This window comes from Crotalus tigris, unplaced genomic scaffold (genome assembly GCF_016545835.1).
Source record: "Crotalus tigris isolate CLP2741 ecotype Arizona unplaced genomic scaffold, ASM1654583v1 scf7180000018364.571795, whole genome shotgun sequence".
Classification (NCBI taxonomy): domain Eukaryota; kingdom Metazoa; phylum Chordata; class Lepidosauria; order Squamata; family Viperidae; genus Crotalus; species Crotalus tigris.
In genome coordinates this window covers 410,604-438,193 of record NW_024096966.1, presented here as the reverse complement: position 1 = coordinate 438,193, position 27,590 = coordinate 410,604, and the positions used below count along the sequence as shown (strand labels likewise).

Sequence of the window (27,590 nt, the reverse complement as noted above, 5' to 3'; positions counted from 1 at the left end):
GAAAGAAAGCGGATAAACTATGTCACAACCCGCGACATGAGGGGTAGGGAGAGCACATTTTGACGTGGCGCATGCGTCGTTCCGGAGGTTGATTCATCACACACGGATCGCTGTTGCTTCTGATTGAGCCGTGAGTGGATCACATGGGTGTCTCCGGCGCACGCAACGCCAGGGTTGCACGTAAGTTGGGTCTGTGGCGGATCTCTGTGGGAGTGTCTAGAGGAGGATCGTTTTCTATTTCCGGTAGAAGGAGTGGTGACGCTTTTTGGGGCGAGGAATGGGATCTTCCTCATCCCTTCTTCCTCCTCCAAACGGGAAAGTGACTCTCCAAGGAAAGGAGTTTGGGCAGGACGGACCACCTCTGCGTTGTAACTTTTGAGTAAATCGGTTCCTAAGGCTGTAAAACGGAATGGGGAGGAGCCAGTGTTCTAATCTTCGATTCACGATTCTTGTTGAGAGTCTCATTATTCTATCGCCCCCAAACCATGAAATCTAAGATTATTGCAGTTTCTTATAATTCAATTATTGCAGGTCACTGTGTTCTCCTACTGATCTTCCCGCTTCCCTCTTTCTTTGTGCCCTCCAGGTGAGTTAGTATCTAATGCATTTGAAGGGCCTCAAGCTTGTTTTTTGTTTATTAATATTTACAACTTTCTAACCACGGGAGAGTGATGGCTCATAAACACTTGAAATAATTAGTTATTGTATTAAATGATTTAATAGTTATTAAAATATTAAAGAGTTCTACTTCTTTTATCTTCCAAATTTCCGCAAAATTTGGTTAAATAGGAAAAGTCTGTTTAGTACTGCTTTGGATTCTGAATTTTGTTGAAATAGCAGATTCAGTACTACTGACCTTTGTTTTATTTCATAGCCATAGCATAGTTGCTTAGACTTATTTTAAATTTGCATCTTTTGTTATGTTTAGCAGATTGTTAAATTCAATAAGAAATATTGAAGAAAAGATATTTTTTAATAATTTGAAGTGTGAAAATAGGAAATTAAATGGGAATAGAAATTAAACACTTCGGTTGCTACTTAATTACATAAGTTTTCACCTCAACACAATACCTTTCAATTGAAACAAAGGAAAGAGAGATCTTACTACATCTTATATTTGGGTTTGGCCCTCTTTTCATCTTTAATGGAATTTGTGATACTACAAAAGATTGATTTATTTTCTTCCATAAATCATAAAAGAATTCCTTAATGGTCCCTAGCATACCTTGTTCAGTAGTATTTTTGCAAAGGCTTTTACGCGGTATATTTCCAAAATGATGATAGTAAATCTGGGCAGTACACACTTTAATGTTCTTTCATCTTCTAGCTATTTATTTCCCAGAGTTCCCTTATGGAACGTTAATTATAATTTGATATTTCTAGTCTAAATTATTGTACTAAAGTTACATATTTGCATGTTTTATTACTCTAGTACAATTGTAACATATTTTTAAATGGTGGATGGTTTTTTTGGTCATATTCTCTTATTTCCAGTTAAGTTCCTTGAATCAGCAAAACACTTTTGAATATGTCACCATTATGAACAGAAGAAATGTACGCTGAATTAATATACAATAAGTAAATAAGAACATTTTAGGGTTGTAAATAATCTAGATCAATGGTTCTCAACCTGTGGGTCGGGACCCCATTTGGGGTCGAACAACCATTTCACGGGGGTCGCCAAACAAGGCTGTCTGCCATTTTTTCCCCTTTGGCCACGCCCCTGGCACCCGGTGATATATAAGTGGTTGGGGGGGTCACCACAACATGGGGAACTGTATTATGGGGTCGCGGCATTAGAAAGGTTGAGAACCACTGATCTAGATGCTTTGTTTTATTTTTTGATAATTCCTATTTTATCCAAATACAATAAAATTAGAATAATTTTAACTGGTTTATTAAAGACATGTCAATTGCAAAACAAGGGTTACAAAATTGATATGGTTCAAGGAATAAAAATTAAGAATAAACAGTTTTCTGTTATATAGTGCTAACCTATGATTGATGAAAAATAGTGAAAAAGTGGGGGAATGCTATGGTGAAATCTAGCTCATATCACAAATCATAAGGGGCTTTAAATCAAGGGTGAAAAACTTGCAAGCCTTTTAAAATATTCTTTGTAGCCTCTGGAAAAATGTATTTTTTCCATTGTAAGGGGCTTGAGAGATTTTTAGGGGAGAAATAGGACCATGACAAATTTGAGATGTAATGCCTTTTGCGTTTATTATAGTTATATCAGTAATGAAATATTCTTAATTTTACATAGCCCTGCCTCAGAAATTATTATTTCATTTGTAGTAATCAATCAAATTCATTCAAAAATCCAAGACATGTTCTTTGTCATTTCAGACATGAATAATGGATTTAAATTAGAGGAAGCTAGATTAGAAGAGGTTTACTAACAGCATAAGCAGTTTCAGAGTAAGATCAGTCTCCAAAGAGGTGATTGGCTCCATTGCAACAGTTTTAATTTGATTTCTTGCATGGAATAGAAAGCTGTGATAGCCTAAATCACTTCTTCCAACTTTATAACTTCATTGCTTTTTTACTTCTTAGTTATGTCAATGAAGTATGCTTTTCTGAAGCAATTTATGAAAATGTTTTTAGGATTATGAATGATCCTGAAGTTGTAAGCCACCTAAGACTGAACGTTGTACTTAATAGTCCTTGATTTAAGACCATGATAGGACCTGAAAATTTGTCATTAAGTGGTTCAGTTGTTAAGTGAAGTATCACATGACTGCACCCAATTTTATGAACTTTTTGCCTCCGTTAAATGATTCACTTGCAGTTCTTAAGTTAGACGTCATGTGACCACAACTTTGCTCGTTGGAAGTTCGCTGGGAAGGTCACAAATGACGCAGGACTGCAGGATGCTGCAACTATCATAAATGCAAGCCAGTTGCCAAGCTCCTGTATTGTGTTTATGTGACACTGGGTATGCTGCAATAATTGTAAGTGTGAAGACCTGTCGTGAGTCATTTTCACTGCTGTCATAACTTCTAATGGTTGCTAAACAAATAGTAAGAAAGGACTTGTAGTTCTTTGCTTTCCAAGGACTGGGCACACTGCAGCATAGCAAAACTGTACACAATGCTTTATTGCAAAACACTCCTTCCCAACAACAGTCTGTTGTTCTGGGTCAACTCCACCCTTCTAGTAGTTATGTCTTTAATATTCAGTCTTTTAATACTCAGATGAAGTAAAAGTCTCAGCCTACCAAGTAGTGTGCAATCTTTGCCTTTTTCCAAAAGTTCTTGAATTAATTGGGATAGGATGCTATTTCAGTGTGATTGCTCACTTTCTGTTGCTAATGAGCTCCAGGCAAAGCTCCAAACTCAAGGCAGGATTCCCACCAGAATATGCTGCTCACCATAGGTTATGGTCCTGTCAGTGGAATAATACAGTAGTTCTCTTGCCTCTGATTCTTTCATGCTACCAATCTCCAGGCAACACTCCAACTTGCTTCGCTGTATGCTGTTTGCTATCACCTTTCCTGCTGCACATACCTCACTTTGTCATTAGCATTTGCTTTTCTAAGCTAAGAGCCTGAGTGGGATTAGACTGCCTCTGGACATCAGCACATCCATCAAAACGACTGGGCATGGCTCAGTTATAACAGGCAGGTGGAATGTTAGTTTGGATACTTGTGAGTGAGTGTATGGGGGAAGAGTTTCTGCAGTGATGATTACATAGCTTCAGTACATGAGTATAATTTTTAGACTTAATATACATGTTTTGTGCTTTAAATCAAATTACATTGCTGCATGTATAGAACTTTAATATTTAATAATATGCTGTGCACATTAAATAAGCCTACAAACTGTTTGAATCTCATCGCTGTGTCTATCAAAGCAAATGTGTTCACATTGGATCTAAAGCATTGAAGGTTTAAACATTGCATAGATCTTGTTTTTCAGTTTGGGATAACATCAGATTGCTTCTGCTGAGGTCAGAGTAACCTGTTTTGAGCAAGAAAGGACTTGTGGGATAGTTTGCTAGGCTATAAATTTGCTCAGTTTGTTCCAAGGTTGGAGACATGCCTCTGGCTTCAGACGAAAGAGTCTGACGTTAGATTCTTCCCTCTCTTGCTACAACAGAAACTCAAGAAAGCCCCACCTGCCTTGATAAGAGAAAGAGTATGTCACATTCAGGGGTTCTCAACCTTGGCAACTTTAAGACTTGTGGACTTCAACTCCCAGAATTCCTCAGCCAGCAAAGGTGATTAGATGGAGGGAGAGGATTCTAAATCTCCCAAAATTAATTACATACAGTACAAGGACTTTTTTTTTTTTAAGGGAAAGTGTGTTGTCCTTTCCTACTTCTGTATTTCTTGTGTGTAGTTGAAGGAAGCACTCACGATTTCCATTTAGGATTGCTGTGCTTGATTAATCCTTTTTCCCATTTACTTGGTGATGCACTAAACATAATAGAAATTTTATGTGTATAAAATTTTGCTATTTTAATAATTAAACTTACTCTTAATTTTTGCAGAACTTGGTATTAACTGCAGCCCATGTGTTGTCACTAATATCTAATTGATTAGGTAAAATATTTCTCAACTTGAATAAAATTAGATTCATAATTATTTTTTTCTCTAAGTTAATGTTCATGTATATTCTTGATTAGCTCAAGAATTTGTTGGAAATATGTCACCTTATGATCATTGAATAAGATAGTTAAGAGGTAATAAGGTGCTAGCCTTGAAATCGGGAAACCAAGTTCTAGTCCTGCCTTAGGCATAAAAGCCAGTTGGGTGACTTTGAGCCAGTCACTCTCTCTCAGTCCAACCCACCTCACAGGGGTGTTGTTGTGGGGAAAATAGAGGAGGAAGAACTAATACATATGTTTGCCACTTTGAGTTACTTAAAAAAATAACACAGGTGGGATAAATGTCTAATTTAACTTGTTTGTAGAAAAAGGAATGAGTTTGCTAGTACTTCAAGTTCTCTCTGCATTCTATTCTTACTTCAAAGTTCCCAAAAAGTGCACCTGACTAACTCCCATGAAACCTTTAGAAGATAAAGCCTTTTTAATTAAATCTTACACTTGGTGTTTATTTTTGTTGTGCAATTTTATTATGTGTATTACTATATTAAGCTATTTTGAATTTTTTTAATGCTTCATGGAGGCACTTTTTAGGCTGAAGACAAATAACAAGTATGTGGACATAATTCAATTTATTAATCAAATTTATATAGCTGCCCATCTCACAAGAAATGATGGTATAATAGGTGGATTATGACCCTGGCAAGTACAGCCTTATTCTATATCAGTTGCATGACTTAATCATGGACACCTCTCCCGCCCCAAACAATGATGATATATGTGATTTAAGAAATTAAAAGCTGCATAACATTGCAAATTAAAGAAACAGTACACTGTTATTTGTTGTAAACATCCTTTCAATATTTTCAGGACAAACATTCTTAGAATCTGTAGTCACAGACATTTATCTTTATAGGTGAGAAAATGTAAGTATGTAATTGTCTTATACTGAAAGGCAAATATCCATTTCAAAATTAATCTACGAGCACGTACATTTTGAAAACTGGTATGTTTTAGAAATCATTGGAGGAAACATTCTGCATTGTCTACAATTTCATTAATACTTTAATAAGCAAAGAGATTGGAGGAAAGTTTTAAACAGTTGAAAATATTGACAATCTATTTATGAAAATATTCAGAATAATTTTCTCCACTTTACATTTTGTTAAAAGCAGGTAAAATAACCTTTTGTAGAAATGTGGAGTAAAAACTTGGGAAAAAACCCTACTTTCCTCTCAAATTCTTTACCAGAAATTATTTTTTCCAGCTGCTTCATTCTTCCCAATCTGCCTACATTTTCAATCTTTCCTTGGACATATATTACACATACTTATTTCAGACCAAATCCCATTGAAAATTTAGATTTAGCTTTAATTCTGTATGCATAGAATTGTAAAGATGGTCTAGTGCTGAATTTTGAATGGAAAAATGATAATAGCCCTTACCATCCTGCTTCAAATAATTCCTCCCTCCACCATGTGTTTTAAGCAACAAAGCAGTGATATCGGGACCTGATGGAAGAACAATCAAAATTATCTCCATGCAAATTTAATCCATAGATAAATTGGCCATAAGTTTTAGAAAATGTATAAATATTAGACTTTCGGTTTGCCATCACAGCTGCCGCAGACGCTGGAAGGCAAGCTCCATCTTCTGTGTTCGATTTTGCACTGCTGGGGGACCCTGGAAAGGGTCGAAAGTTGCACTGTAGGGGCAACCAGCAAGGAGAGGATCCCTGCTTCATCGTGGGAGGGCAGTAACCCTTACACTCCCCCCCCGGGAGAGGAGAGAAGGGAACTTTTATCCCACCCTCTAAGAATAGCGGCAACTGACTATCCAGGGGCGTTAAACACTGAAAGAATAACCTTAATCTAACTGGATTTATATGCTTCTAGAATTTAGGGACCAAAAGATTTCTTATCCTTATCAAAGACCTTGGTTTTTATTTACAAAAAAGAAATAAAATTGGAAAAAGGATTATAAAAATTTTGGACTTAAAAAACCTTAAATGGCATTGGTGACATCTTGTGACTAAGTTTAATATTACAACTTGTTATTGTCTAAAGGAGACTTGGTTGGAAGCTCAGACTAGATAAGACTTTTTCAACCTTGACAACTATCAGCTGTGAGAAGCTCAGCTATGTTCTATACTCAGTTATAAAATTATTTTCATTCTCTGACTTTAAAGCTGTTAATTTAACACACTACTAAGAGAATATGGATGAAGGCCAGGAACAGATTTTCCTTATATTAAAAGCAATACATGAAACCATTCTTTCAGCTTGTGATGAAATAAGATGCTACAGAAAAGAACAAGATGTCAGCCTAGATATACGAACTCAAATTTTGACTACATCTAAAAAATCAACTACACAAAACATAACAGAAGAAGTGGAACAATTAAATACTATGACAGAGGATTCAACTAACCAACAAATACTGTCAATGGAAAGTCCAGAAAAGGGACTGACAACATTGAAAATGGAAAAAGGCTTTTTATATAAATCAGAAGAAACTTGAGGAGCAAGAAGAAGAACAGACCGAAGGGAAGATAAACATACCAGGACAATTATGGGGATCTGGAATAATAGACAATTTATTAGCCCTTCCAAAAAAAATGGTGACTGGATGGTCTCTTTTATTTCAAATAATATATATATAATAACAGTGAGATCTATTAGATGACCTAAAAGCATTGACATGGAGGGCAAGATGGCAAAGGAAGAAAGCTAGAATAAGGCTGAAGAAAATTGGGGTTTTGATTTATCAGCGAGGATTTTATATTACTAATTAAAATAGAATATACTTAAATAGACAAGATGTGCACTTTGAATACCAGATTTTGTTATGAATTGAGATAAAGAAAACTTTGATCATTTAAAATTTGGAAGTATGAACACTAAAAGTTGAATTTGAATACTGATGGGAAATTAAAAATTGGGGAAAACAAATAGGATATTGATTGTTTATAAAGATTGAATGTAAAAGTAATTAAGATATGTAATAAGCTAAAAATGTATTGATAAATGTAATAAATATGTTTTTATTTAATTGAGATAATAACTGTATTAGCTTAAATATGAGATAGTAGATACCAAGACAAAAAGGTGAAATATTTGATGTTGAAATAGGGGAAATTTTGGTAATTAAATTTAAGACATTTGGAAACTAGTTGAAAATAAGAAATGTTATATTGTATTATTAATTAGGTGATGTAAGATGGTGGAAAATAGAATACACTCAAATAGATAAGATGTATATTTTGAATATTAGACTTTGTTAAGAATTGTGATAAAGGAAACTTTGGTTACCAAAAAATTGGAAATTATAAATATCAAATGTTACATTTAAATATTGACGGGAAACTAAAAATTGGGAAAAACTAACTACAAGACATTGACTGTTTATAAAGTTGAATGTTAAATTAACTAGGATATGTATAAGCTAAAAAATTATTGATAAATGTAACAATGCTATCTTTACTTAATGGATATAATAAGAATTGTATTAGTTTAAATATGAGACAGTAGATATTAAGGGAAAAGGAGAGGAAATATTTGATGTGGTAGTTTGAGATTTGTACTAAATATTTTTGTATGTTATTGAATTATTGATTAACCCAGCCGCCACGTTGCTTTTTAAATACTTAAATGTAAAATTAGAAAATCAATAAAATATTAGAAACTGAGCAACACTTTTTCTGGAAGAAAATATTACTTAAATGGCATCTCCCCCCACCCCGATCCCTTTAAAAGTAGTAGAGCAGCATATAGGAAGTAAATTTTCAGTGAGATTATTTCTACTTCTATCTTCTCACCTGTTCATTCTCCTTATATCTGTATAACATATGTTCCATTTTTCCTTGTGTAAAGAAAATAATTATAAGCAATACGGAATGATTTCTTATTAATATGGTAATTGCAAACATGTCTCTATTTTTCAGAATCAGTCTGGATTTCTCCTGTACTCAAGTTTTAGTATAAACTGAGTTCAAAAAAGAAACTATGCAACGAAGGCACAAAGGATTAAATACTGGAGTGCTTTTCCTCCTTTCTCAGCTCTACCAAGTTGGGTTTCACAATATTCCACCTGTCACACTTGGAACTTTGGCAGTGAACATTTTCTTTTTTCTACAACCCCTGAAACCTCTGGACAAAGCATGCATTAGTGTCAATTATTGTCTTTACAAAAAAGATTGGCATCGTTTGTATCTTTCAGCATTTCACCATGCAGATGACTGGCATCTGTATTTTAATATGGTCTCCTTGCTTTGGAAAGGAATTAAATTGGAGAGCAGGCTTGGATCTATGTGGTTTGGATATATAATTGCACTGTTTTCACTACTTGTGGGAGCTGTATACATATTTCTGGAAGCTGTACTGGCGGAACTTCTTGGCAATCCTTCATATGAACATCATTGTGCTGTTGGCTTTTCTGGTAAGGCGCTCTTCTTTATTATGCTTCCCTCCCCCTTTTTTATAACATTTATTGCAAATGCTAGCTGTTAGGAAATAGATAATATATATTTAGGGAATGTGAAATTAACATGTTCTTGAATGATAACAATAAACACAACTTTGTCACTGCTACATTTTTCTAGAAGCCTCTCACAAAGGAAACTAAAAGATAAATATCTGCCAGGGAATATGGCAGACTGAAGATGGTTCCATGAAGAGTGGAACTAACATTTACAGCTATAAAATAGGGAGCTGACCAGTAGATCAGCTGCTTCAACTCTCTCTGAATAAAGAGAGGACCCTGTAGGGAGGGTGAATCAGGACACAGGAATTTGCTTTAATTGCTCCAGCCTTACATGAAGCCTTTTTAATGGACATTTTCCTTGCTAACCATTTTTGGAAATGTGTAGTGTCTTCAAGCCTTAATACAACAAAATAAAGATTTTTCCAATCTTTAAAAAATTTAAATAGCAAAAAGCAAGACAGGATTTTGGCTACAGAAAGTTTTAAACAGATTAAGGCAGTGGTTCTCAACCTTTTTAATGCTGCGACCCCCCCAACCGGTCGTAAGTCGAGGACTACTCAACTGGTGCAGCACCGTTTGCAGAATGGGATTTTTGGCGGGCTCAGCAAGGCAGAGGCAGCCTGGACAATTCCTATTGGCTTTTGAAAGCCAATAGAATTAGACTCTATTCAAGAGAGTCTATTCTATTGGCTTTCAAAAGCCAATAGAATAAAAGGGAGTAGCATAGCTAAGGAAAAGGGGGAAAAAATGGCGGACTGCGTTGTTTGGCGACCCCTGTGAAATGGTCGTTCGACCCCAAATGGGGTCCCGGCCCACAGGTTGAGAACCACTGGATTAAGGGCTTAGAAAATTTTGGAATATTGGATTCTGAATAATAGTGTTTTAAAATTAAACTTAAAGAATAAATATATTCTTGTGGGAAAGAACACCTTTTTCATATTGGAGACATTGCAAGACAAGTAATTTACAATGGCATCCAGAGATATCTTTGAGGAATTGCACTGGCATTTGAATGAATTATGTCAGCTTTGTTGTGTCTTGGGAATAGTCTGCTCCCAGAAAAGGATATTACAAAAAGAGATACGCCACAAAATTTATCCGAGAATATCAACGAGACTTTGAATAAGAATTTGTCATCAGATACTTAAAAAAATGGATGAGACTTTAAAAATTAATAAGGATATAAAAATAACAATCCCAGATAGTAATTGGAACATTTTTTTTTCTAGACTTATAAAATAAACTATATTATAAAGCAGGGCTTTTCAACCTTTCCACCCATTGTATCACTTTTGGGATATGGCAACATCCGAGTACCACCAGTCGCCTAGCACTTACATTGCTACTTTTCAGAAGTAGTGTCAATATTTTTTCAGTGATAAATATTGAATCAAGGATTTACGGTTAAATCCAAAAAGAGCTTTTTTAAAAAAAATATTCCTAATTTTAATAAGAAATTGAATTGTCAGAAGTAACTCTTAATATGCCAAGAATTGATGATTTGACATTTACAAATCTTTCGCTGTTCACTGTGTTATTTTATCAAGCTACTCAGGGACCTGGTAATGTATAGTTTATGGCCGAGAGGTGTTCTATTTGTAAAGTAACACTTAATAAAAAATTGACATCTATGCTCCTTTACCTTGGCCTAGGAATAGAATTGAACTTGATCCTGTTTGTCACTATCCTGATGGTATTATTGGAGAGGTATCAGAATTCTGTCTTTGCAACATCCATTTGCTTGTAGAAAACTAGCTTGTTATTTAAATGCTTTCACTAGGCTGCTGTCTGTGTGTGACAAACTAGATTAGGCTTGCAGCCCTGAAGTTCCCTTCTCTGCCCTAACGCTGAGACTGCTTTTGATGTTCCAACAGCTCTGTATCCTTGATTGTCATGAGAATAATCTGTCTTTCTCACCTCAAGTTTTAAAATAGGGCTACTTTTCAATAAAATGAGAGGTTTTATAAGGTTTTCTCAGCCATTTGTTTAAACATCTGATCTTGTTCCAGGTATATTAGCACAATATTGCAATTTATTTATACTAATGAGTACTCTTTTCTTTCCCCAAAATCACTGGTAGCATTATTACTGTTTGGGGAATTTTGTTTTTAGTTTTGAGAAAAAGTACTGGAATATTTTAAAAGTACAAACAGATTTAGATACTTTTGCCACTATAAAGTATTGAAATACTGTAATAGAAGCTATTTATATGTTCTTTGAATAAATGGAATGCAAATGGAGCAATAGATCCTCCATATTCTTTAGTTTTTATATTACTTGAAAATTTCTCTTGATGTGATTATTTTCTTTATTTTTATATAGGAGTGCTATTTGCTTTGAAAGTTCTTAATAACTATTACCATCCAGGGGGATCAACCAATATTATGGGCCTGAATGTATCCAATAAATACTCTTGTTGGTTGGAACTTCTAGCAATCCATTTATTAAACCCACAGTAAGTTTGCTGTCAGTCATTCAGAACTTAAATTACTTTGTATGTATGTATCTAGATATTACCGAAAGGAATAATAGTTACGTATCAATGTAGTCCTCATCCAAGCTGGATTGTGCTTTTTAACAGAAAAAAATTTATTATAGAAGAAAATAGGGGATATAAGAAGGATTTGGCCAAAGTTATATTTTTTTCAGGCTTGGCATATGTGCAGAGGGTTTTTGCAAGATAATAGATAGGTTTGGCTAATGTAATACATAGGCCATGGTTTGCTTAATTGCAGTTAAAACAATAATAAGCATCTTTCATTACGAATTTACCATGTTTTATAGATCACTGCCTCATTTGATGCAACATATTGATAATCAAACATTACAATTTAATGAGATTCATGGAACTGCGTCTGTAGGTGGAAAGTTTTATTTAAATAGAAGCAACTGCTCCTTCCTAAACAGCTATATGGAGGCTTTGTTTTTTCAAACAAAGCCTCATTTTTCTCTTATAATCATTGGGAATATGGAAACAATATGATTTAAGCACTAGGAATATATGATGTGTCAGGATAGCTCCCTTCATTTTAGTTGGGGGTGCCAGATAATCATTCACACTGAAATAACTTCTCTTTTTATAGTAATTTGTCAATTGAAGTTAGCTTTAAGAGTAGTCATGTTGTAATTTGAAAAGCTTTTTTTTTCTTATTATGCCTTTTAAAAGAAAAATCAACTTCAAATGAATTAGAATCAATCTTATCTATACTTAGCATTTATTTCTTCAAGGTCTATGTTTTGCTTTAGATTGTAATTTTTTAAAAAAATATCTTTGATATTTGAGAATTCTGAAAGTATAGCTAGAAAGTTAATTCTATTCCTTTTAACTCTTTATGATCTAAATAAATCTAAATCTAAATAAATAATTCGGATATTGGTGCAATTTAATGCAAAAGGAATTGTATTGGATCATAAAAATAGGGTATTTATTTCAAATCATTGTTATTTCCCAAAATTTTTGAGATAGTGAAGTGCATATGTCTCCTTTAAATATATTAAACTCTTAAAATTTTAAATGCATTGAATGGAGTGAAGGTTAATGAGATTACAGAAAGTTTTTAATTGGGAACAATACAACATCTCACACAAGATTGCTTTCATTTTAGGAGTTCTTTTGCAGGACATCTGGCAGGAATTCTTGTTGGCCTAATGTACACCATGGGACCTCTGAAGATGTTCATGACAGCATGTGCAGGTAATAATGATCTTAGAACTTCCCAAGCATTGCTGTTCAATATAACTTTAAAGTGATTATAAGTTGTACTTCATAACTTCAGAATCATATCATATGGTGCTTACATTGCTGTATATATGATTTGATATTTCTTTAAATTTCTGATTAAATTAAGTTTGATGTAATATTGATTTTTATTTTAATGCACATAGCTATCTACTATGTGTTGAGTGGATGGCGTACAAATTGGTGTAAATAAACACGAATACATTTGATGATCAAATAATGTATTATAAGTTCTTTACTTTACTTATAGGACGAAGAAAGAAAAAGAATTAGATTGTTCTTAAGTCATTTGTTAATGAAGGTGTGCCACTGGCTGTGCCCATGATAGTAGTGACTGCTATAAATGATTTTTCATAGAGCTAATTCTTGACTTACAACTACAGTGAAGTCCAGAACTGTGATTGTAATTCAAGGCACCAGTTTCAGTTTTATTATTGTATTTAGGGTGGTCATAAAGTGAGTAATCCTGGTCATTAAGCAAATTACATGGCAAGTAAATCCAGCATGTCCAATTGACATTTTTTTGCTGTTTTCTCTTGGAAAATGGCAAAAAAGTAGCAAATAGCAGTCATGTGACTTGTACCAGTTTTAGCTTTCGGAATGGGTCATAAGTAGCTGTTTTTTGGTCTGTTGTAACTTTGAACAGTTGTTAAACAATAGATCATAAGTTGAGGGCTACCTGTAATCTACCCAATGAGCTCCTTTGAAGAATGTTTTCTTGCATGTGATGTTCTTTTGAACAGTTCAGAAGCAAATTACACATTTTTAAATGCAAACAACTTGTGAATTAGATGTCCTTCTGAGAATTGTCCTGCTGAGCAAGCTTGAATTAATATTATTCTCAATAGCCATGAGAAGTTTTCCACAGTTCATTTCAAATGTTACCACCACTAATTCTTTATTGTGTTATTTTAATTCTGGAATCAGTACAATTCCAGAATTAAAAAGCCAGATACGAAATAAAATAAATGTATATCCCAACAGTTATTGATTGCTGTACAGATAATCCTCGAGTTACGAGCATTCACTTAATGCTCCTTTGAAGTTATGCAATCAGCACCCCCTTGTATTTACAAGCAACTCCCAAAATTACGAATATTGCAGTACCACGGCAGCCATTCACCCTTACGAGCGATCGCAGAGGCTCTGCAATATTCACCCTATTCCCCCCGCTCCCCACAACTGCTTCCCCCTCCCTCCCTGCTGCACTGGAGTCACTTACCATGCAAAATCTGTCTGCCCTCTGCCGCAGTTTCTTTCACTTTGAGGGAAAGGATATGTAAATGCTTTTTGTGCTGACAATAAAGCTCCTGGGTGCCGTAATGTTGTGCAAGTTCAAACACAAATTTTCTGCCAAAGAGATCATGGCCCCCAGAAGCTTCCATGAGGGGGGAGGGTTTGCTTCATTTGCATGCCTATGGGGCAAAGTGTGGAATCAGAGTTGGCTGGCTGCAGAAACGAATGCCGTTTGTGGCCTGGGTGTGCTCGCATGCACTGGCCTTAGTTTGAGGGCAGGAATGAAGCCTTCAACTGAGCGGGAGGCATCCTCTTGCACCTGCATCCACACTGCTGGCAGAGGCAGTGGAAACAGGCACCTGAGCAGTCATGATCTTCCCTCCCTCCTGAGCCAGCCACCCACCCCGCCCAACCTATTCCTTGTCTGACTGGACTATGGCACAAATCCTGACTGCTCTTCTCCTTGTTGTCCTTGTCACTCAAGTGGCAGCAGCAGCTTTAATTTCTCTGCTCAGTCCAAAAGAAGAAAAGCAGAGGCGCAGAGCAGGATTGCTCTCAAGACGCGGGTACACTGCTCACTCATGCGCATCGGCCTTATTGAGAGCAGTCCTGCTCTGCACTGCCTCTTCTTTCCACTCGGACAGAGCGGAGAAATTCAAGCCGCTGCCACTCAAACACTTTTTTATCCAAAGGAGAGCTGAGAGTGGAAGTTCTGTGTGATTGCTAATGGAGTGCTTCAGAAATGGACCGTTCCTTTCCGTGCAGTCACACAAGGTGCTTCAAAGCGCAGGGAATCCCTGTGTTTTGAATAGCTCCACAGCTCCACCGGAGCACAAACACTCCACAAATCACAATGCCAAATCCTAACCCCCACCCCACCCTAGGGCATCCACAATGCCAAATCCTCACCCCCACTCTACCCTAGAATGGAAGCTTCTGGGGCCATGATCTCTTTTGCAGAGAATTTGTGTTTGAATTTGCACAATATTACGGCACCAAGGAGCTTCCATTGTTGGCACAAAAAGCATTTCCAAGCCGACTCTCCTTTCCCTCAAAGGGAAAGAAACTGTGGCAGAGGGGAGACAGATTTTGCAAGGTAAGTGACTCCGGCATGGCAGAAAGGGAGGGGAAAGCATGAGGTATCTTAGTGGCCCTCCATGGCCTTTCCCACCCTGAGTTACCTCATGTTCACTTAACAAGCCATGTGTGTCTTAACAACCAAGGGTGTGATCTCGTTTGAGGTACGAGATTCACTCCCACGAATTTTTGAGTTACAAGTGGAATGGGCAGGCTCCATTGCACTCGTAACCCAAGGACTACCTGTATATCTATTCACATATGCTGTTACAGGAAAATATCTTTAATAATACTATGATATTTTACATGTTTATAAATACTCATGATTTTATTTCTAGGTGGCTATTCAGAACAAAGAAACAACTACAGAACAGGCGAGTAATTTGAATTATAATCTTCTAGTTTTTATCTCAGAGAAAATTCTACACAAAATTGTACATAATAGCTTTTACCTTGTGCCAGTCGGTATAGATTAATTCTGTCATTTGTTAATTAATTCTGTCACATCTTATTTCTTCTCTATTACAGTTTTAATATTATTTAATATTCACAATTCTGTTCATATCATTCTTTAATATCTCAATATTTCAGGAAATATATTCCATAGGATTGAATACTTGTTCATATTGACATTTGTTGCTCTTCCTCTGTATATCAGAAAACTTAAAAAGTTTCTTACACGACTCTTAACTTGATCAAGCAGAGCATCCATACAGATTTTAAAAGAAATTCAAAAAAGAACTGTTGGTAAAGAAATAGGACTGGGGAGGGGAAAGGGCTGAATTTAACCTTTCAACAGATAGCAATCCAGGTTTGTTTATTGAGCTCCACAAATGCTTCTTATACTGTATGACGTTAAATTCTCAATTCAGAGAGAATCTCAATTCAAAGAGTCTGTTTTCAGAAAAGCTGTTTTTAGTATTCTCAGTCAGGCCAGTAGTTTTTGTACTTTTGAGGAGATAGGCACATACTAGTTTTTTTTTTAACGGCAATAGCTTTCTAATCCAAAACAAGATGGTTAACAATATTCCCAATCAATTATCTTTCATATGTGCTGTCTGGAGACGGAGGGAATTATAATCCAGTTATATCAATCATAGAAGCCTATATTTACATTATAGAAGTAAATCTTCGTAGCATAAGACACTATTATTTATTACAAGGCACATATTTTACATGCATTTTATGTTGCTTGTTACTAATATATAGTTCTGTGCTTCAAATTTATTTCATATTAATTATGAGGCAAAAGATGGTAAAATTGAATAGAATATTGATGTGTTATACACTGAAATATCAGCTTGACAGATTTCAGTGAAAAAGACATCAGGTGAAAATGATTCCTATTGCATTTATGTTACTTTACTTTAATGTAAATGTAGTAATTTTATAATATTTATAATGATATTATTATGCAATGATACAATTGTTTCCATTTTGTAATGACATTGCTACAGATGATTGGGAATCAGTGATACCTAATCATCACAACAGTTTGCCTTTAAAACAAGATTATGCTAGGCATTTATGTCTGTGATCTCTTTCTGTACAGGGAATTTTAGATACTCAGGTAATCCATCCTATCCACCAAACAACTACGATATGTATACTGGTGGACTCGCTGAGGAAGAACAGTTTGAAAGAGCAGTAAGTAACAGCTTGAGAGAAAGAGGTAAGGCAAAATAGCTGTATGACATATGAATGACATGTCATAAAATAAATGCATTTCTCTTTTTTAGGATGAGAACCATATTTAAAAAATAACTTTTCTTTTTCTCTTAAAACTGAGACTATCCATTTCCTTCCATGGATGTAAGTTCTTATTGCTCCTTATTCAAAAGTTCATCAAAATAATACCAGAGAACCCCTGAAAACTTGATCCACTCTTTTATATGGATATGGGACAGCTGTTAAAAAGCTTCTAATCCAGGCTGAATTATTTCTGTGATGTATTCCACGCAGTGGGCAGCCAGAAAAGTGTCTTTACCAAGAGCTTTGGACTGCAAGAAATGTCATCTGCACAGAGCTTAGAATCTCTCTATATAAGTAACACATTATCTTCATCAGTAACATACACACCATCAAGGCAGCTGCCTTAAGACTTGAAAATTTGGCCATGCCCTGCTGCCTCACTGTGTACTCTTATGGAGGAGTCTTGGTAATTTGCTCAGAGTCACAGAGTGGGTGGACATGGAAATGGGGGCTGGGGATAATCATTAAAGATAATCTTGGTGCCTACTTAAGAGGGCATTTGCCAAATAACAGCAAAGAATTGCAGCATGGGGCCCCAAGAGTGGCCCATGTAACACCACTGCTCTGTGAGCTGCATTGGCTGCCAGTCTGCTTCTGGGAGCAGTTTAAGGTGTTGGTAATCACCTTTAAAGGCCTTCATGGCATGTGTCCAGGCTATGAGGGACCATCTCATCCCAATAGGATTGGCCCGCTCCACCCATGACAGCAGAGGAGGCATGCTGCAGGTGTCATCAGCCTGGGTATTCCAGCCAGTAGGGTCCAAGAGAAGGATGTTCTTTGCTGTTGCGCCTGCCCTTTGGAACATCTTGCCCCCTGGAATGAGGTCATCTCCAACTCTCCTGATTCTTCTGTAAGAGTCTAAAGATTTGCATCTGCCAATTAGCTTGGGCTCCAATGGGGGAGTATCACAGTGGAAGCGGTTGATAGTTTAACAACATATCCTACCTTCTCCCATCGTGCTCCTGCCCTCCCCATCTTTTAATTGGGCTGCAGTATTTGGTTTTTTCATAGTATTTTATTTGTGTCTTTTAGTTTTGGTATAGTTTTTATCTTTTTAGATTATCAGCTGCCCAGAGTTACAATAGTTAAGATGGGTAGAGAATAAATTTTACAAATAAATAAAGAGACATAGAAATTCAGATCTGTTAGTCCCAATGTTGATACAGTCTGTCAATAGTGCATTACTTGAGAGAGATCACCATCCACTGCTGCCTGGACATCAGAACAATTTGACAGCCTTGAATATAGTTATTAGTTCTTTAACTGATTTCATATGTTGAGATAATATATACTTCATTTGTTTTATATCTACAAAAGGGGTTTTGGCTGATGTCTTTGCCTCCCGCAGATGGATAAATGAGCACCTAAAGCAGTGTTTCTCAACCTTGACAATTTTAAGGCATGTGGACTTCAACTCCCAGAATTCCACAGCCAGCATTGCTGGCTGTGGAATTCTGGGAGTTGAAGTCCACATGCCTTAAAATTGTCAAGGTTGAGAAACACTGACCTAAAGCAAGACTTTAGTTAAAAATCTTTGCCTTATTCAGAGTTGAGTAAGAGATGACAATAGTAATATGATCAATGAGGAGAAGGGATTCTTGCTTGAGATGTGGGGCTAGAAAAGATAACTTAAGAAATCACTTTCCAGTGGTGGTTTGCCTGACATCTGGGCAAGAAGCTTCTGCTATTGTGTTGCCCATCCATTTCAGACCTAACAGTTTATGTGCTTTGCAGATATCTACACACAGTTCTTGTTACTCATATTGACCATGTAGCATTAGCAGTAATGGCAAAATCTTTATTCTTCTATAGATGAGGTTTTCTATTCAGAAGGAAAAGTGGAATCTTGTTTTCCTCTACTCTGCTGTTTGTATCATATTTGATTATAACTGCAGTTGTGTGCTCAGACTCTCTGAAATAATAACACATGCATCAGTTTTACGTATATGTCTGGAAGTTTTAATTTGCATGTGGACTGCATTTGTGGCTGCTTAAATCAATTCAAGGGTCAACTGTCCCCCTTTTTTATATCCCACTGAAAACATTTCTTTTCTGCATAACTCAGGACATTCCCATTTCAATAGCTGATTGTACTCTCTCTGTTTTTCTCCTAATAGAATGCAAGTATTTAAAACTTGTGCATATCCTTCAGTTCTTGGCCAGGATGTAGGAAGTGCCAAGTGCTGCCTCTTACATTGTGTTCAATAAAGGTTTTAAATAGCTCTGGATGCTCATTAATTTGTGTTCCCAGGAAATACAGTGACTTATGATTGGCTACTGTTTACAAAGCCACAGCTGTGTTAGTTTATTTCGTGCAAGAAAATTACCACAGAAAGTCAGAAAATTGAGATACTAATAATATGTATTGTAATCATTAAGAAAAAAGATGTCATAATTATGGTATCTCAAGTCAGTACAAACAAATAACTAGAAACAGCTGAATGCTGAACACCCTAACTATGGAGACACAACTTTAAGAGTTTGTATGTATAAATAGAACAAGATATTTACTTACATTCTTGAAATTTTGTACCAGATAGGAATAATACTTCATTCTTCACCTTGTTAGACTTTGTTTGGTAAAGATACCCGGAGTCATAATAGTTATAATTAACTGATACTCTATTATTAAAATATGTTCAAAAACAAAAATATATTTACCTCTTCATCATGATGCATCTTGCAAAATCAATTAAGGATAGCAAAACACTATGTAATCATTTCAACCACATAATATAAAATGTCGAAGACAGCGAAAAAGTCTGAGGTATTGCTTCAGTGCAGCAGCTCCAGTGAAAAAAGTTTTAAAAATAATGTGAGAAAGCATAAAACAGCATCTGATATTATTCTTTTTAATAATTCTTAATATTACTATATCTAGAATAAGAAACATAAACATTAAAATTTTAAATAGTATTTAATTTTTCAGTTACAAGTGAAAATACTATATTCTCATACTTTTGGTTCCTTCCTCCCAAATGTTTTGTAACACAAAGTTTTCATACTTCCTGGTATTATGAGTGCAGATAATACTTTTTTTGGAAGTTTGCTTTTTATTGATAGAATAAATGTTATCCACAGCACACTCTTTAAGGCCACTATAGCTTGAAAGCAAACTAGTTTGGCAGGTTTTCTTACTATGTTGAGCTGTAAAATCTTTAATTAATTACTGGAAATATGAACTTTACTTTGAATTGGCAATGAAAATATTTTATTATGGTTGTCATAACCATCTATTAGATTATGTGATGAGATACATTGATGTACAAGTGCCCACCCAATGCCAAAAATACTTTTAGAAATTATAGAAAAATGTATAGAACAACATATAAAAACACGTGCATTCTTTGATGAGGCAAAAACCTGCCTATGACTTAGAACAGGGCTTTTCAACCTTTTCACCCATTGTATCACTTTTAGGATATAGCAATATCCGAGTACCACCAGTTGCCTAGCAAGATGTCAAAAACCTGATGACCAAAAAGAAAAAAAAGGAAAAAAGTGATAAAGTACAGGTAGTCCTTGACTTACAACAGTTCGCTTAGTGACTGTTCAAAGTTACAATGGCACTGAAAAAAGTGCCCCCCAAGCCACAGCCGAGCAAGACACTTGCCTGCCTACCCGGCGGTGCTCTTCCTCCTGTCCGAGATTTTCATTGTTGTGAGCATTTCTGTTGAGGATTGGCAGCGGGGTGGGAGGTGTTTGGTTTTCATTCCCCCATCTGCTGGGTGGTTGCAGCAGGTTTTGGTCACTTCACATGATCCTGGGACACTGTGACCGTCATAAATATGAATCAGTTGCCAAGCATCTGAATGTAAATCACAAGACCGTGGAGATGCTGCAACATTCCAGCTGATCGGCGCTTCTTCTGGGCTCAGCAGAAGCGCCAGAATCAGCGCCGAGCTCCAGCTGAAGCCTGGCGCTGATCCTGGTGCTTCCACTGAGCTCTGACAGCCCCGAAGAAGTGCAGATCCTGGTGCTTCCGCTGAGCCCTGACAGCCCTGCAGCTCCAGCCATCTCTCGCTCAGGCTTGTGCAGTGCTGCCACCGGTTCAGCTCATTCCCCTCCCCCGCTACCACTTTTCTAGGATGCTCACGTACCACCTGCCAGGTGCCAATGTACCACAGGTGGTACCCGTACCACTGGTTGAAAAGCCCTGTCTTAGAAAAGCTCTAATTAGAAAAACACTTAAGTACCATCTCCTGGTAGGTTGTGTTCCATTTCCTGTCCCATGTAATAAAACTACTAAGGCCTAGATCAGTAGTGTTGTCAAAGAACTGATAAATAAAATGATATTCTCTACTAAAATGATTATAATAGTGTGTGACAAGAAGTTATGTAATTTTGTATTAGAAAAATGTTGTATTAGAAAAACCTAAAAGCTCCTAAGAGCAGTTTAAATCTGTAGAAACTTTACTGCTGATAATTTAAGTATATGTCTTATTCAGAGCTTATTGTTCCTTATGAAGACTCTTAAAACTTGCTTTAATATATAGTCGCAATCACATGATTGTCCTTTGCAACCTTTCCTGTCAGCTTCACCAGAAAGTCAGTGGGAAGGGAAGGTCACAAGTTGTAAAATTCCCCCACCCTCCAGCCCCTCTGTGCTCACATCAGCCATTTATTTGTGCATCCTGCATATCCTTGTATTCCTTCTGGGCAAAGAGATGATATTTCCCAAAATCAGTAATTTAGGTTTTCATTTTAAAATAGGATGATATTGAAGCCTGTGAGGGAAAAAGTAAGTGGGCGGGCGCAATAAATACAGCAAAGAGTAGATACTGTAGTTTGAATGTGTATTCTATGTCCTGTTTCCTCCACTGCCCGATGCATAAATGCATCTTTTCATTTCTTTTGCCTTTTTCTTCTTCTGACTTGCACCCAACTGCCCTTCCAAAAGAGTGGTCATGTATTCTTTTCAGTATATTCAGAGGACCTTTCTGAATTTGGGCAAATGAAATAATGTCTTGGTATTGCAAGTAATGCAAGTTGAACTTAATTCCTGGTGATTTCAAAGCTTACTTTGTGGAGCTTTTGTCAGGAATATAGAAGTGATTTGCCATTGCCTTTCTGCAAGCTATTTTTTTCAACTTCCCTATCTAGCCTATAGCCCTGGTATTCCTTGGAAGTAACATTCAAAGTTAGGCTGAACTCTTCCTAACTTTCAAATTTAGATGAAGTCAGCCAGCTGCTACAATCTGCTGAAGCTCAACTGAATTATCAAAAATTATAAAAAGTATTTAAAATTATATGCCCAAGCAAAGAAAAAGAGAGAGGGGGGGGGGGAAAGAAAGAGAGAGAAAGAGAGAGGAGAGAGGCTTTTGTTGTATATAAACATTTTCTTGGCTTTATTTTGCATCTATGGTTTGGCTTTTCATTCTTGTCAGATCAGTTTCTTCTTTAAGAACAAAGTTGCTGTATTTTTTCACAATCCAACAGACTCTAGGTTTCCAATATTTCAAACATTATTCCTTACACTGGCTAGAAATTTTGGAAATGGCAGTTCCAGTATACCTGACAGTCACAAGACTTAAGATAACTGCTCTTACATGTGTCTTAATGTTGCTAGTTCTTGCTATTGAAGCATCCTTTTTAAAATATATTCATTTATTAAGAAAATGTATATGGCCACCCATCTTAAAAAAGTAACCCTTGATAGTTAGCACTAGTTTACACACACAAAAAAGTTAAAATACTCCAAAGTAAAATACCAAGGCACTATCTAACAAATTCACAAACTTGTCCTAATGCCCAGGGAGAAAGTCAGGTCACAAGGCAAAATTGGGGATCTCTAAATCTCAAGGAAGACACTATTGCATAACATAAGCTCTATGGAAGAGAGAAGACACACATTCTCTCTGTTCCTTCAATGATTATAACTTACTTATGGAGATTTGCACTTCAGTTAACTCCTATCCAGATTGCATTAAAACTTGGACACGTATTAGCTCCTTTACTTGCAATGCGTACATTCTATGTGTTTAATATTTTGTTATTTTGCTACTATCCTTTAAAATGAAAAAAGGTTAGTACATTTTGAGCTATAAAATATTTTATTTTTTCAAATTCTCATTCTTAATCAGGATGGATATGCATGGTAACTATACAACAGTCTCTTCTGAGTGCCTTTCAGATATTTTTTGACTAACATCCAAAGAGTTCCAGATTGGGAAAACCTTTCTAGGAATACCATACCCTACAATTTTTGAGAATACCCAGGAGATCTTTTTAAGCCATCCATTTATTTTAAAATTCTTAATTTAAATTGTCAATCATTTGTAAATATATTCCATTTCCAGATTGCAAAGTTAAAAGTATGTTTCTGTGCTTTTTCAAGCTGACTAAATCCTATTATGAATCAGAGTTAGGATGTTTGTTACATTGCTGATCTTTCCAGAAAAATCCTTTGCTGCATAAACCACATAATAGCATGTTTAAATTGTGAATTCAATAGTGGATTAGTATAAAAAGTGTCTCTCTGTGTGTCTGCGTATGTGTGTAGTCATCCTTTTCACTCTATTCTGCCTCAGATGAAATCCAGAGTGACACAGAAAATGCTAGATACTTGCAAATAATCCCTGGGCTTCAAATAAGGCAGACAATAAACAAGTCTATAATAGAGTTACAGCTTCTGTAGACCCCATCTGTTTCAAAATAGCCCTAATTCTGCTTACTATGCGAAATGTTTTGTTGACTGGGGTTTGGCCTACTTTCTCTAATGTGCTGCCTGTGAATCTTTGGAGACATCTGCTGGAAGAGGTGAAGCAGGACCTGAGATAGAATTCCTGATTACTGGAACAATAACTGTTAATTTGTTTAAAAGCTATAAAAATGTCTCATATAAACTAGAATAGAATAGAGCAGAGCAGAGCAGAGCAGGACTTTGGAGGTCTTCTAGTCCAGCCCCCTGCTCAAGCAGGAGAACCTATACCATCTCATACAAGTGACTGTCTAGCCTCTTTTTAAAAATCTCCAGTGATGGCGCGCCCATGATTTCTAGAGGCAAGATGTTCCACTGGATGATTGTCCTGACTGTCAGGAAGTTTCTTCTTAATTCCAGGTTGCTTCTCGCTTCCAACCATTGTTTCTCGTCCTTCTCTCTGGTGCTCTGGTAAATAGTGTGACCCCCTCTTCTTTGTGGCAGCCCCTCAAATACTAAATGTATGCTAGGTTTTTTTATTTACTCAGAAGCACAATTTCATTCTCTTGAAAAAAAATTAGAATAGTTCTGAGATAGTTACTGGTGATGAGTGACATCTTCATATGTTCTCCATTTTTGCTTCCACATTATGGTCAGCATTATTGCCATTAAGAGGTAATTGTTTGTCCCAATCATCAAAGTCCAGTACACTGCTACAAGTACATCTTTTATCAGTGTGCTGGATGAAACTGTTGAGGGTTGCTGTTTAATTAGTCCTGGATAATACCAGTTTCGAAAGGGCTCTCTATATAATGAAAACAGTGACAATATAAATAATCAGGAAGCATTGGTTTTTTTTTTTTTATCTCCAAGGAAGAAAGACCCAAAGGAAGAAAACTTTACTTTGACCTGTATTTTTTCAGGCCTCTGACATCAAAGAAAGTGAATTCAATCACCAGGAAAAAAAAGTGAACGGTCACTATTTCAATTTCTTACGTTGCATATTGTGTTCTTTTTTCAAGACTGGTTGCATTGAAACCCATTCTGGGAACATTAAAGCCAGAAGTTATACACCTTTAAGAAAGTGCTAAGGTGTTGTTAGTAAATGTTAAGGACACCTTAACACTTTCTTAAAGGTATAACTTCTGGCTTTAATGTTTAAGTTTAGTTTAAATAGCAGCTGTAGGAAACATAAGATGACCACAGTAGGGTAACTCATCTAATTGCCACTTTAGCTGACTGTGTTCAGCAGGTCAGCGGTTCAAATCTCACCGGCTCAAGGTTGACTCAGCCTTCCATCCTTCCTGGGTAGGTAAAATGAGGACCCAGATTGTTGGGGGCAATGTAAATATATATATATACATTGCTTACTGGTGTACACCGCTTAGAGAGTGCTTGTACTTAAAGCGGTATATAAGTCTCAGAAATAAATAATAATAATAATAATAATATACATGACAATTGTTAAAAGGATAACACTGTGTAGCACTCCATTTCCAATAGCATTTGAGAGGCTAGAGAAATACATAATTCGGTCTTCCCTAACCTAGCATTCTTATGCATTTTGACTTCCAAATCTTAGAATTTAGAAGTGCTTAAAATGGAGTGCATAATGATAGCAGTTCTCACTGCTGTTTTATCCCCAGAATTTGCTATTGAAGGAAGTAGTTTAGCTTCCTTGTTAGGTCTTTCAATTAGTTGTACCTTCCAAAAATTCAAATGGTCCTTTTTAAAGCCACCAAAGTCCAAGCAAAAACCCAATATTTAATCTACTGTATGGGTTGTTCCTATGTACAGCTGTTTTTACATTTATTAACCACAATAATTGAGCAGCTTTATTTTCCTTGCAAGTTCTTTATACTATTTTTGGGGTGCTTGTTATTGAATTGTGCTAACTATGACCTATCATTGCAATTTAGTTAGCAATTTCTGTTCATTTCTTTTTTTCAAATAACAACCAAAAATAAACTTGTATGATCAAAAAAATCAGTTTCATTGTTCCCCATGGAAAGGTCTTAAAACAATAGAAAAATATTATTCCTGACAACACAGTCTCTTATTGGGCTTCTTCAGGTCTTTCTGAATACAGAAGAAAAGCACTGTGTGTAGATGTTTCACTATATGCATAGGTTTTGGATTATATCCAAGGACTGGAAGTTTCAAATCAGTGTAGATCATATTGTAAAAGGATTCTAAAAGAGTTACATGTTCACATTTCATTTCAAGTGATAAAACCTATGTACTTCTCAGTTTAATATATTAATTATAAAAATAAATGTGTTTGATACAATGTTAGAAGAATGTATATTAAATTTGTCTTTGACATTTTTTTTTCCTTACAGGAAGCAATACAAGGCATTACAGTAGCGAAAGGAGGCCATATGGCTTCTGGCTTTCACCTGAAGAATTATCAGCTGAGGAACTCAGAAGGCAGAGACTTAATAGGTTTGAGAGGTGGCAGTAGTCTAAAGTATGGATATAAAGGGCTCTTCATAGCTGTCAAGACATGGTGGATATTGTTCATTGAAGCCATTTCTATTTCACGAAATATGTTTCATGGAGGCTATCTGAAGCTATCTGTGAGTGGGAAAGACACCTGCTTGGCACGTGGACTACCAGATTTAAAACTGAAATGCAAAAACTTTCTTCAAAAACTAAACATCTTGAATAATTCACCATACTATCTAAAATTCTATAGCTACCTTATATATATTAATTCTTTTCAATGAATTGCTTTTGGTATCTTAAGAATTTTGTTATTCTGTAAACTTTACTAACTTGAATAAAAGTTTTCAGAATAAAGATTAGAATTAAAAATAGATTTGGTCAGGTTGTTGAAACACATGACCCACGATTACAGCACTTTTATGATCTCCATGCAAAAATAACTACTGAAATTGAAGAATACAATGATCTACTGTGGAAATGCTTTTCTGCAAGTTGCACATTTAGAATGTGACAACATCCTACAATTTTAGTATGGATGAAAAAGTAACTGCATAACATGAACATGTAGCTATAATTGTAGCTAGCTAATTATTTTTGTATACAAGATGTATTTGTATTTTTTTATTATGTTAAAGAAACCAAAGTTTTCAAACTTTGAATTCTTCCTTCAGTCTCATTTGAAGTAGATTTTGGAATTCACGTTAATTTGGGTGCAGCCCATTAAGCCTTATTAACTTTTTTTATAAGAAACATCAGTATAACTTACTACATTTTTAGTTATTATGAATTTGTAAATATAAATTATTTCGATATCCATCCCATATCTTACTTACTTCCCCTGGAATATTCCTCATGGCCTTCCCAAAATAGAGAAACTAATATTTTGTGGAAGAGGGAAAAAAGCAAATCGGAAGTTCTGCCACAGCTATAAAATATTCCATGTAATATTTATCATCACTCGTTTGTGATTTAACTTGTTCTGATAAAAAAACTCTCCACACTTCACATTTCAGTTTATATCAAGTATTTTTTTTTTCTTAAACCATTGTAACATTTTCTACTTAGGATCACTCAGTGCCTTCCCCAATAAAGTGTATATTAAAAATCATATTTTAAGTTTCTTGAATATTTTTGGTATTTTTATATTTTCAGTGCTCATAATACTGTTGTCTCCATACTTTGTTAATGAACAATCAGTGGGCTGCAAATGAGCTCTGTTGTTGCAACTTGGTTATTTACATCTTATTTACTGTCTTGACTAAGACAGTGATCTCATGCTGATTTTGAGCTTCAGATCAGAACCAGAACTGTTCATGGTTCTTCCACAATATGCTTCAACGATATGCAAAGATGGCCTATTATTTGGCAGTGAGCTTTGGACTCACAGACATGGAGGACCATCCTACAGAGAAGCAATGGGATTTGAATGAACTTCCCCAATGCTTCCAAGTGTTCATTGTGTTTCTAGATGAATATTTTAACATCAGATAAAAATTATTTTAAAATAAATGTTAAAAACTCAAATTGTATTAGTTTAAAAGCAATACAATTATTTAAGAACCCTTGAACCCTAATTAAGATGAATTTTAATTTTAAGTATAAAATAGGAAATATATTGAGTATTGTTAGATTTTTAGTTTGAAGTTAAATTGTAAAACAGCCATGAAA

The 27,590-nt window shown here is 35.7% G+C and overlaps 1 protein-coding gene across 6 annotated transcripts; it reads left to right on the top strand.

The window, feature by feature from the left end:
• Positions 1–27,030, top strand: RHBDD1 (rhomboid domain containing 1). Of its 6 annotated transcripts, none has more exons than XM_039350952.1 (8): positions 206–586; positions 8,492–8,985; positions 11,353–11,485; positions 12,636–12,724; positions 15,421–15,456; positions 16,635–16,754; positions 17,516–17,684; positions 25,817–25,986. In XM_039350952.1, the coding sequence occupies exons 2-8, from the start codon at positions 8,553–8,555 to the stop codon at positions 25,839–25,841; spliced, it is 1,005 nt and encodes a 334-aa protein (XP_039206886.1). In that variant the 5' UTR covers positions 206–586; positions 8,492–8,552; the 3' UTR covers positions 25,842–25,986. The 6 variants fall into 6 exon arrangements, 5 of the variants coding, with proteins under 5 accessions (XP_039206884.1, XP_039206886.1, XP_039206885.1 ...); XR_005557621.1 differs by having other exon boundaries at positions 207–586; positions 16,635–16,729; positions 25,817–25,950; XM_039350951.1 differs by lacking the exon at positions 17,516–17,684 and adding an exon at positions 4,101–4,221 and having other exon boundaries at positions 208–586; positions 16,635–16,729; positions 25,817–27,030.
• Positions 27,031–27,590: the final 560 nt, after the last annotated feature.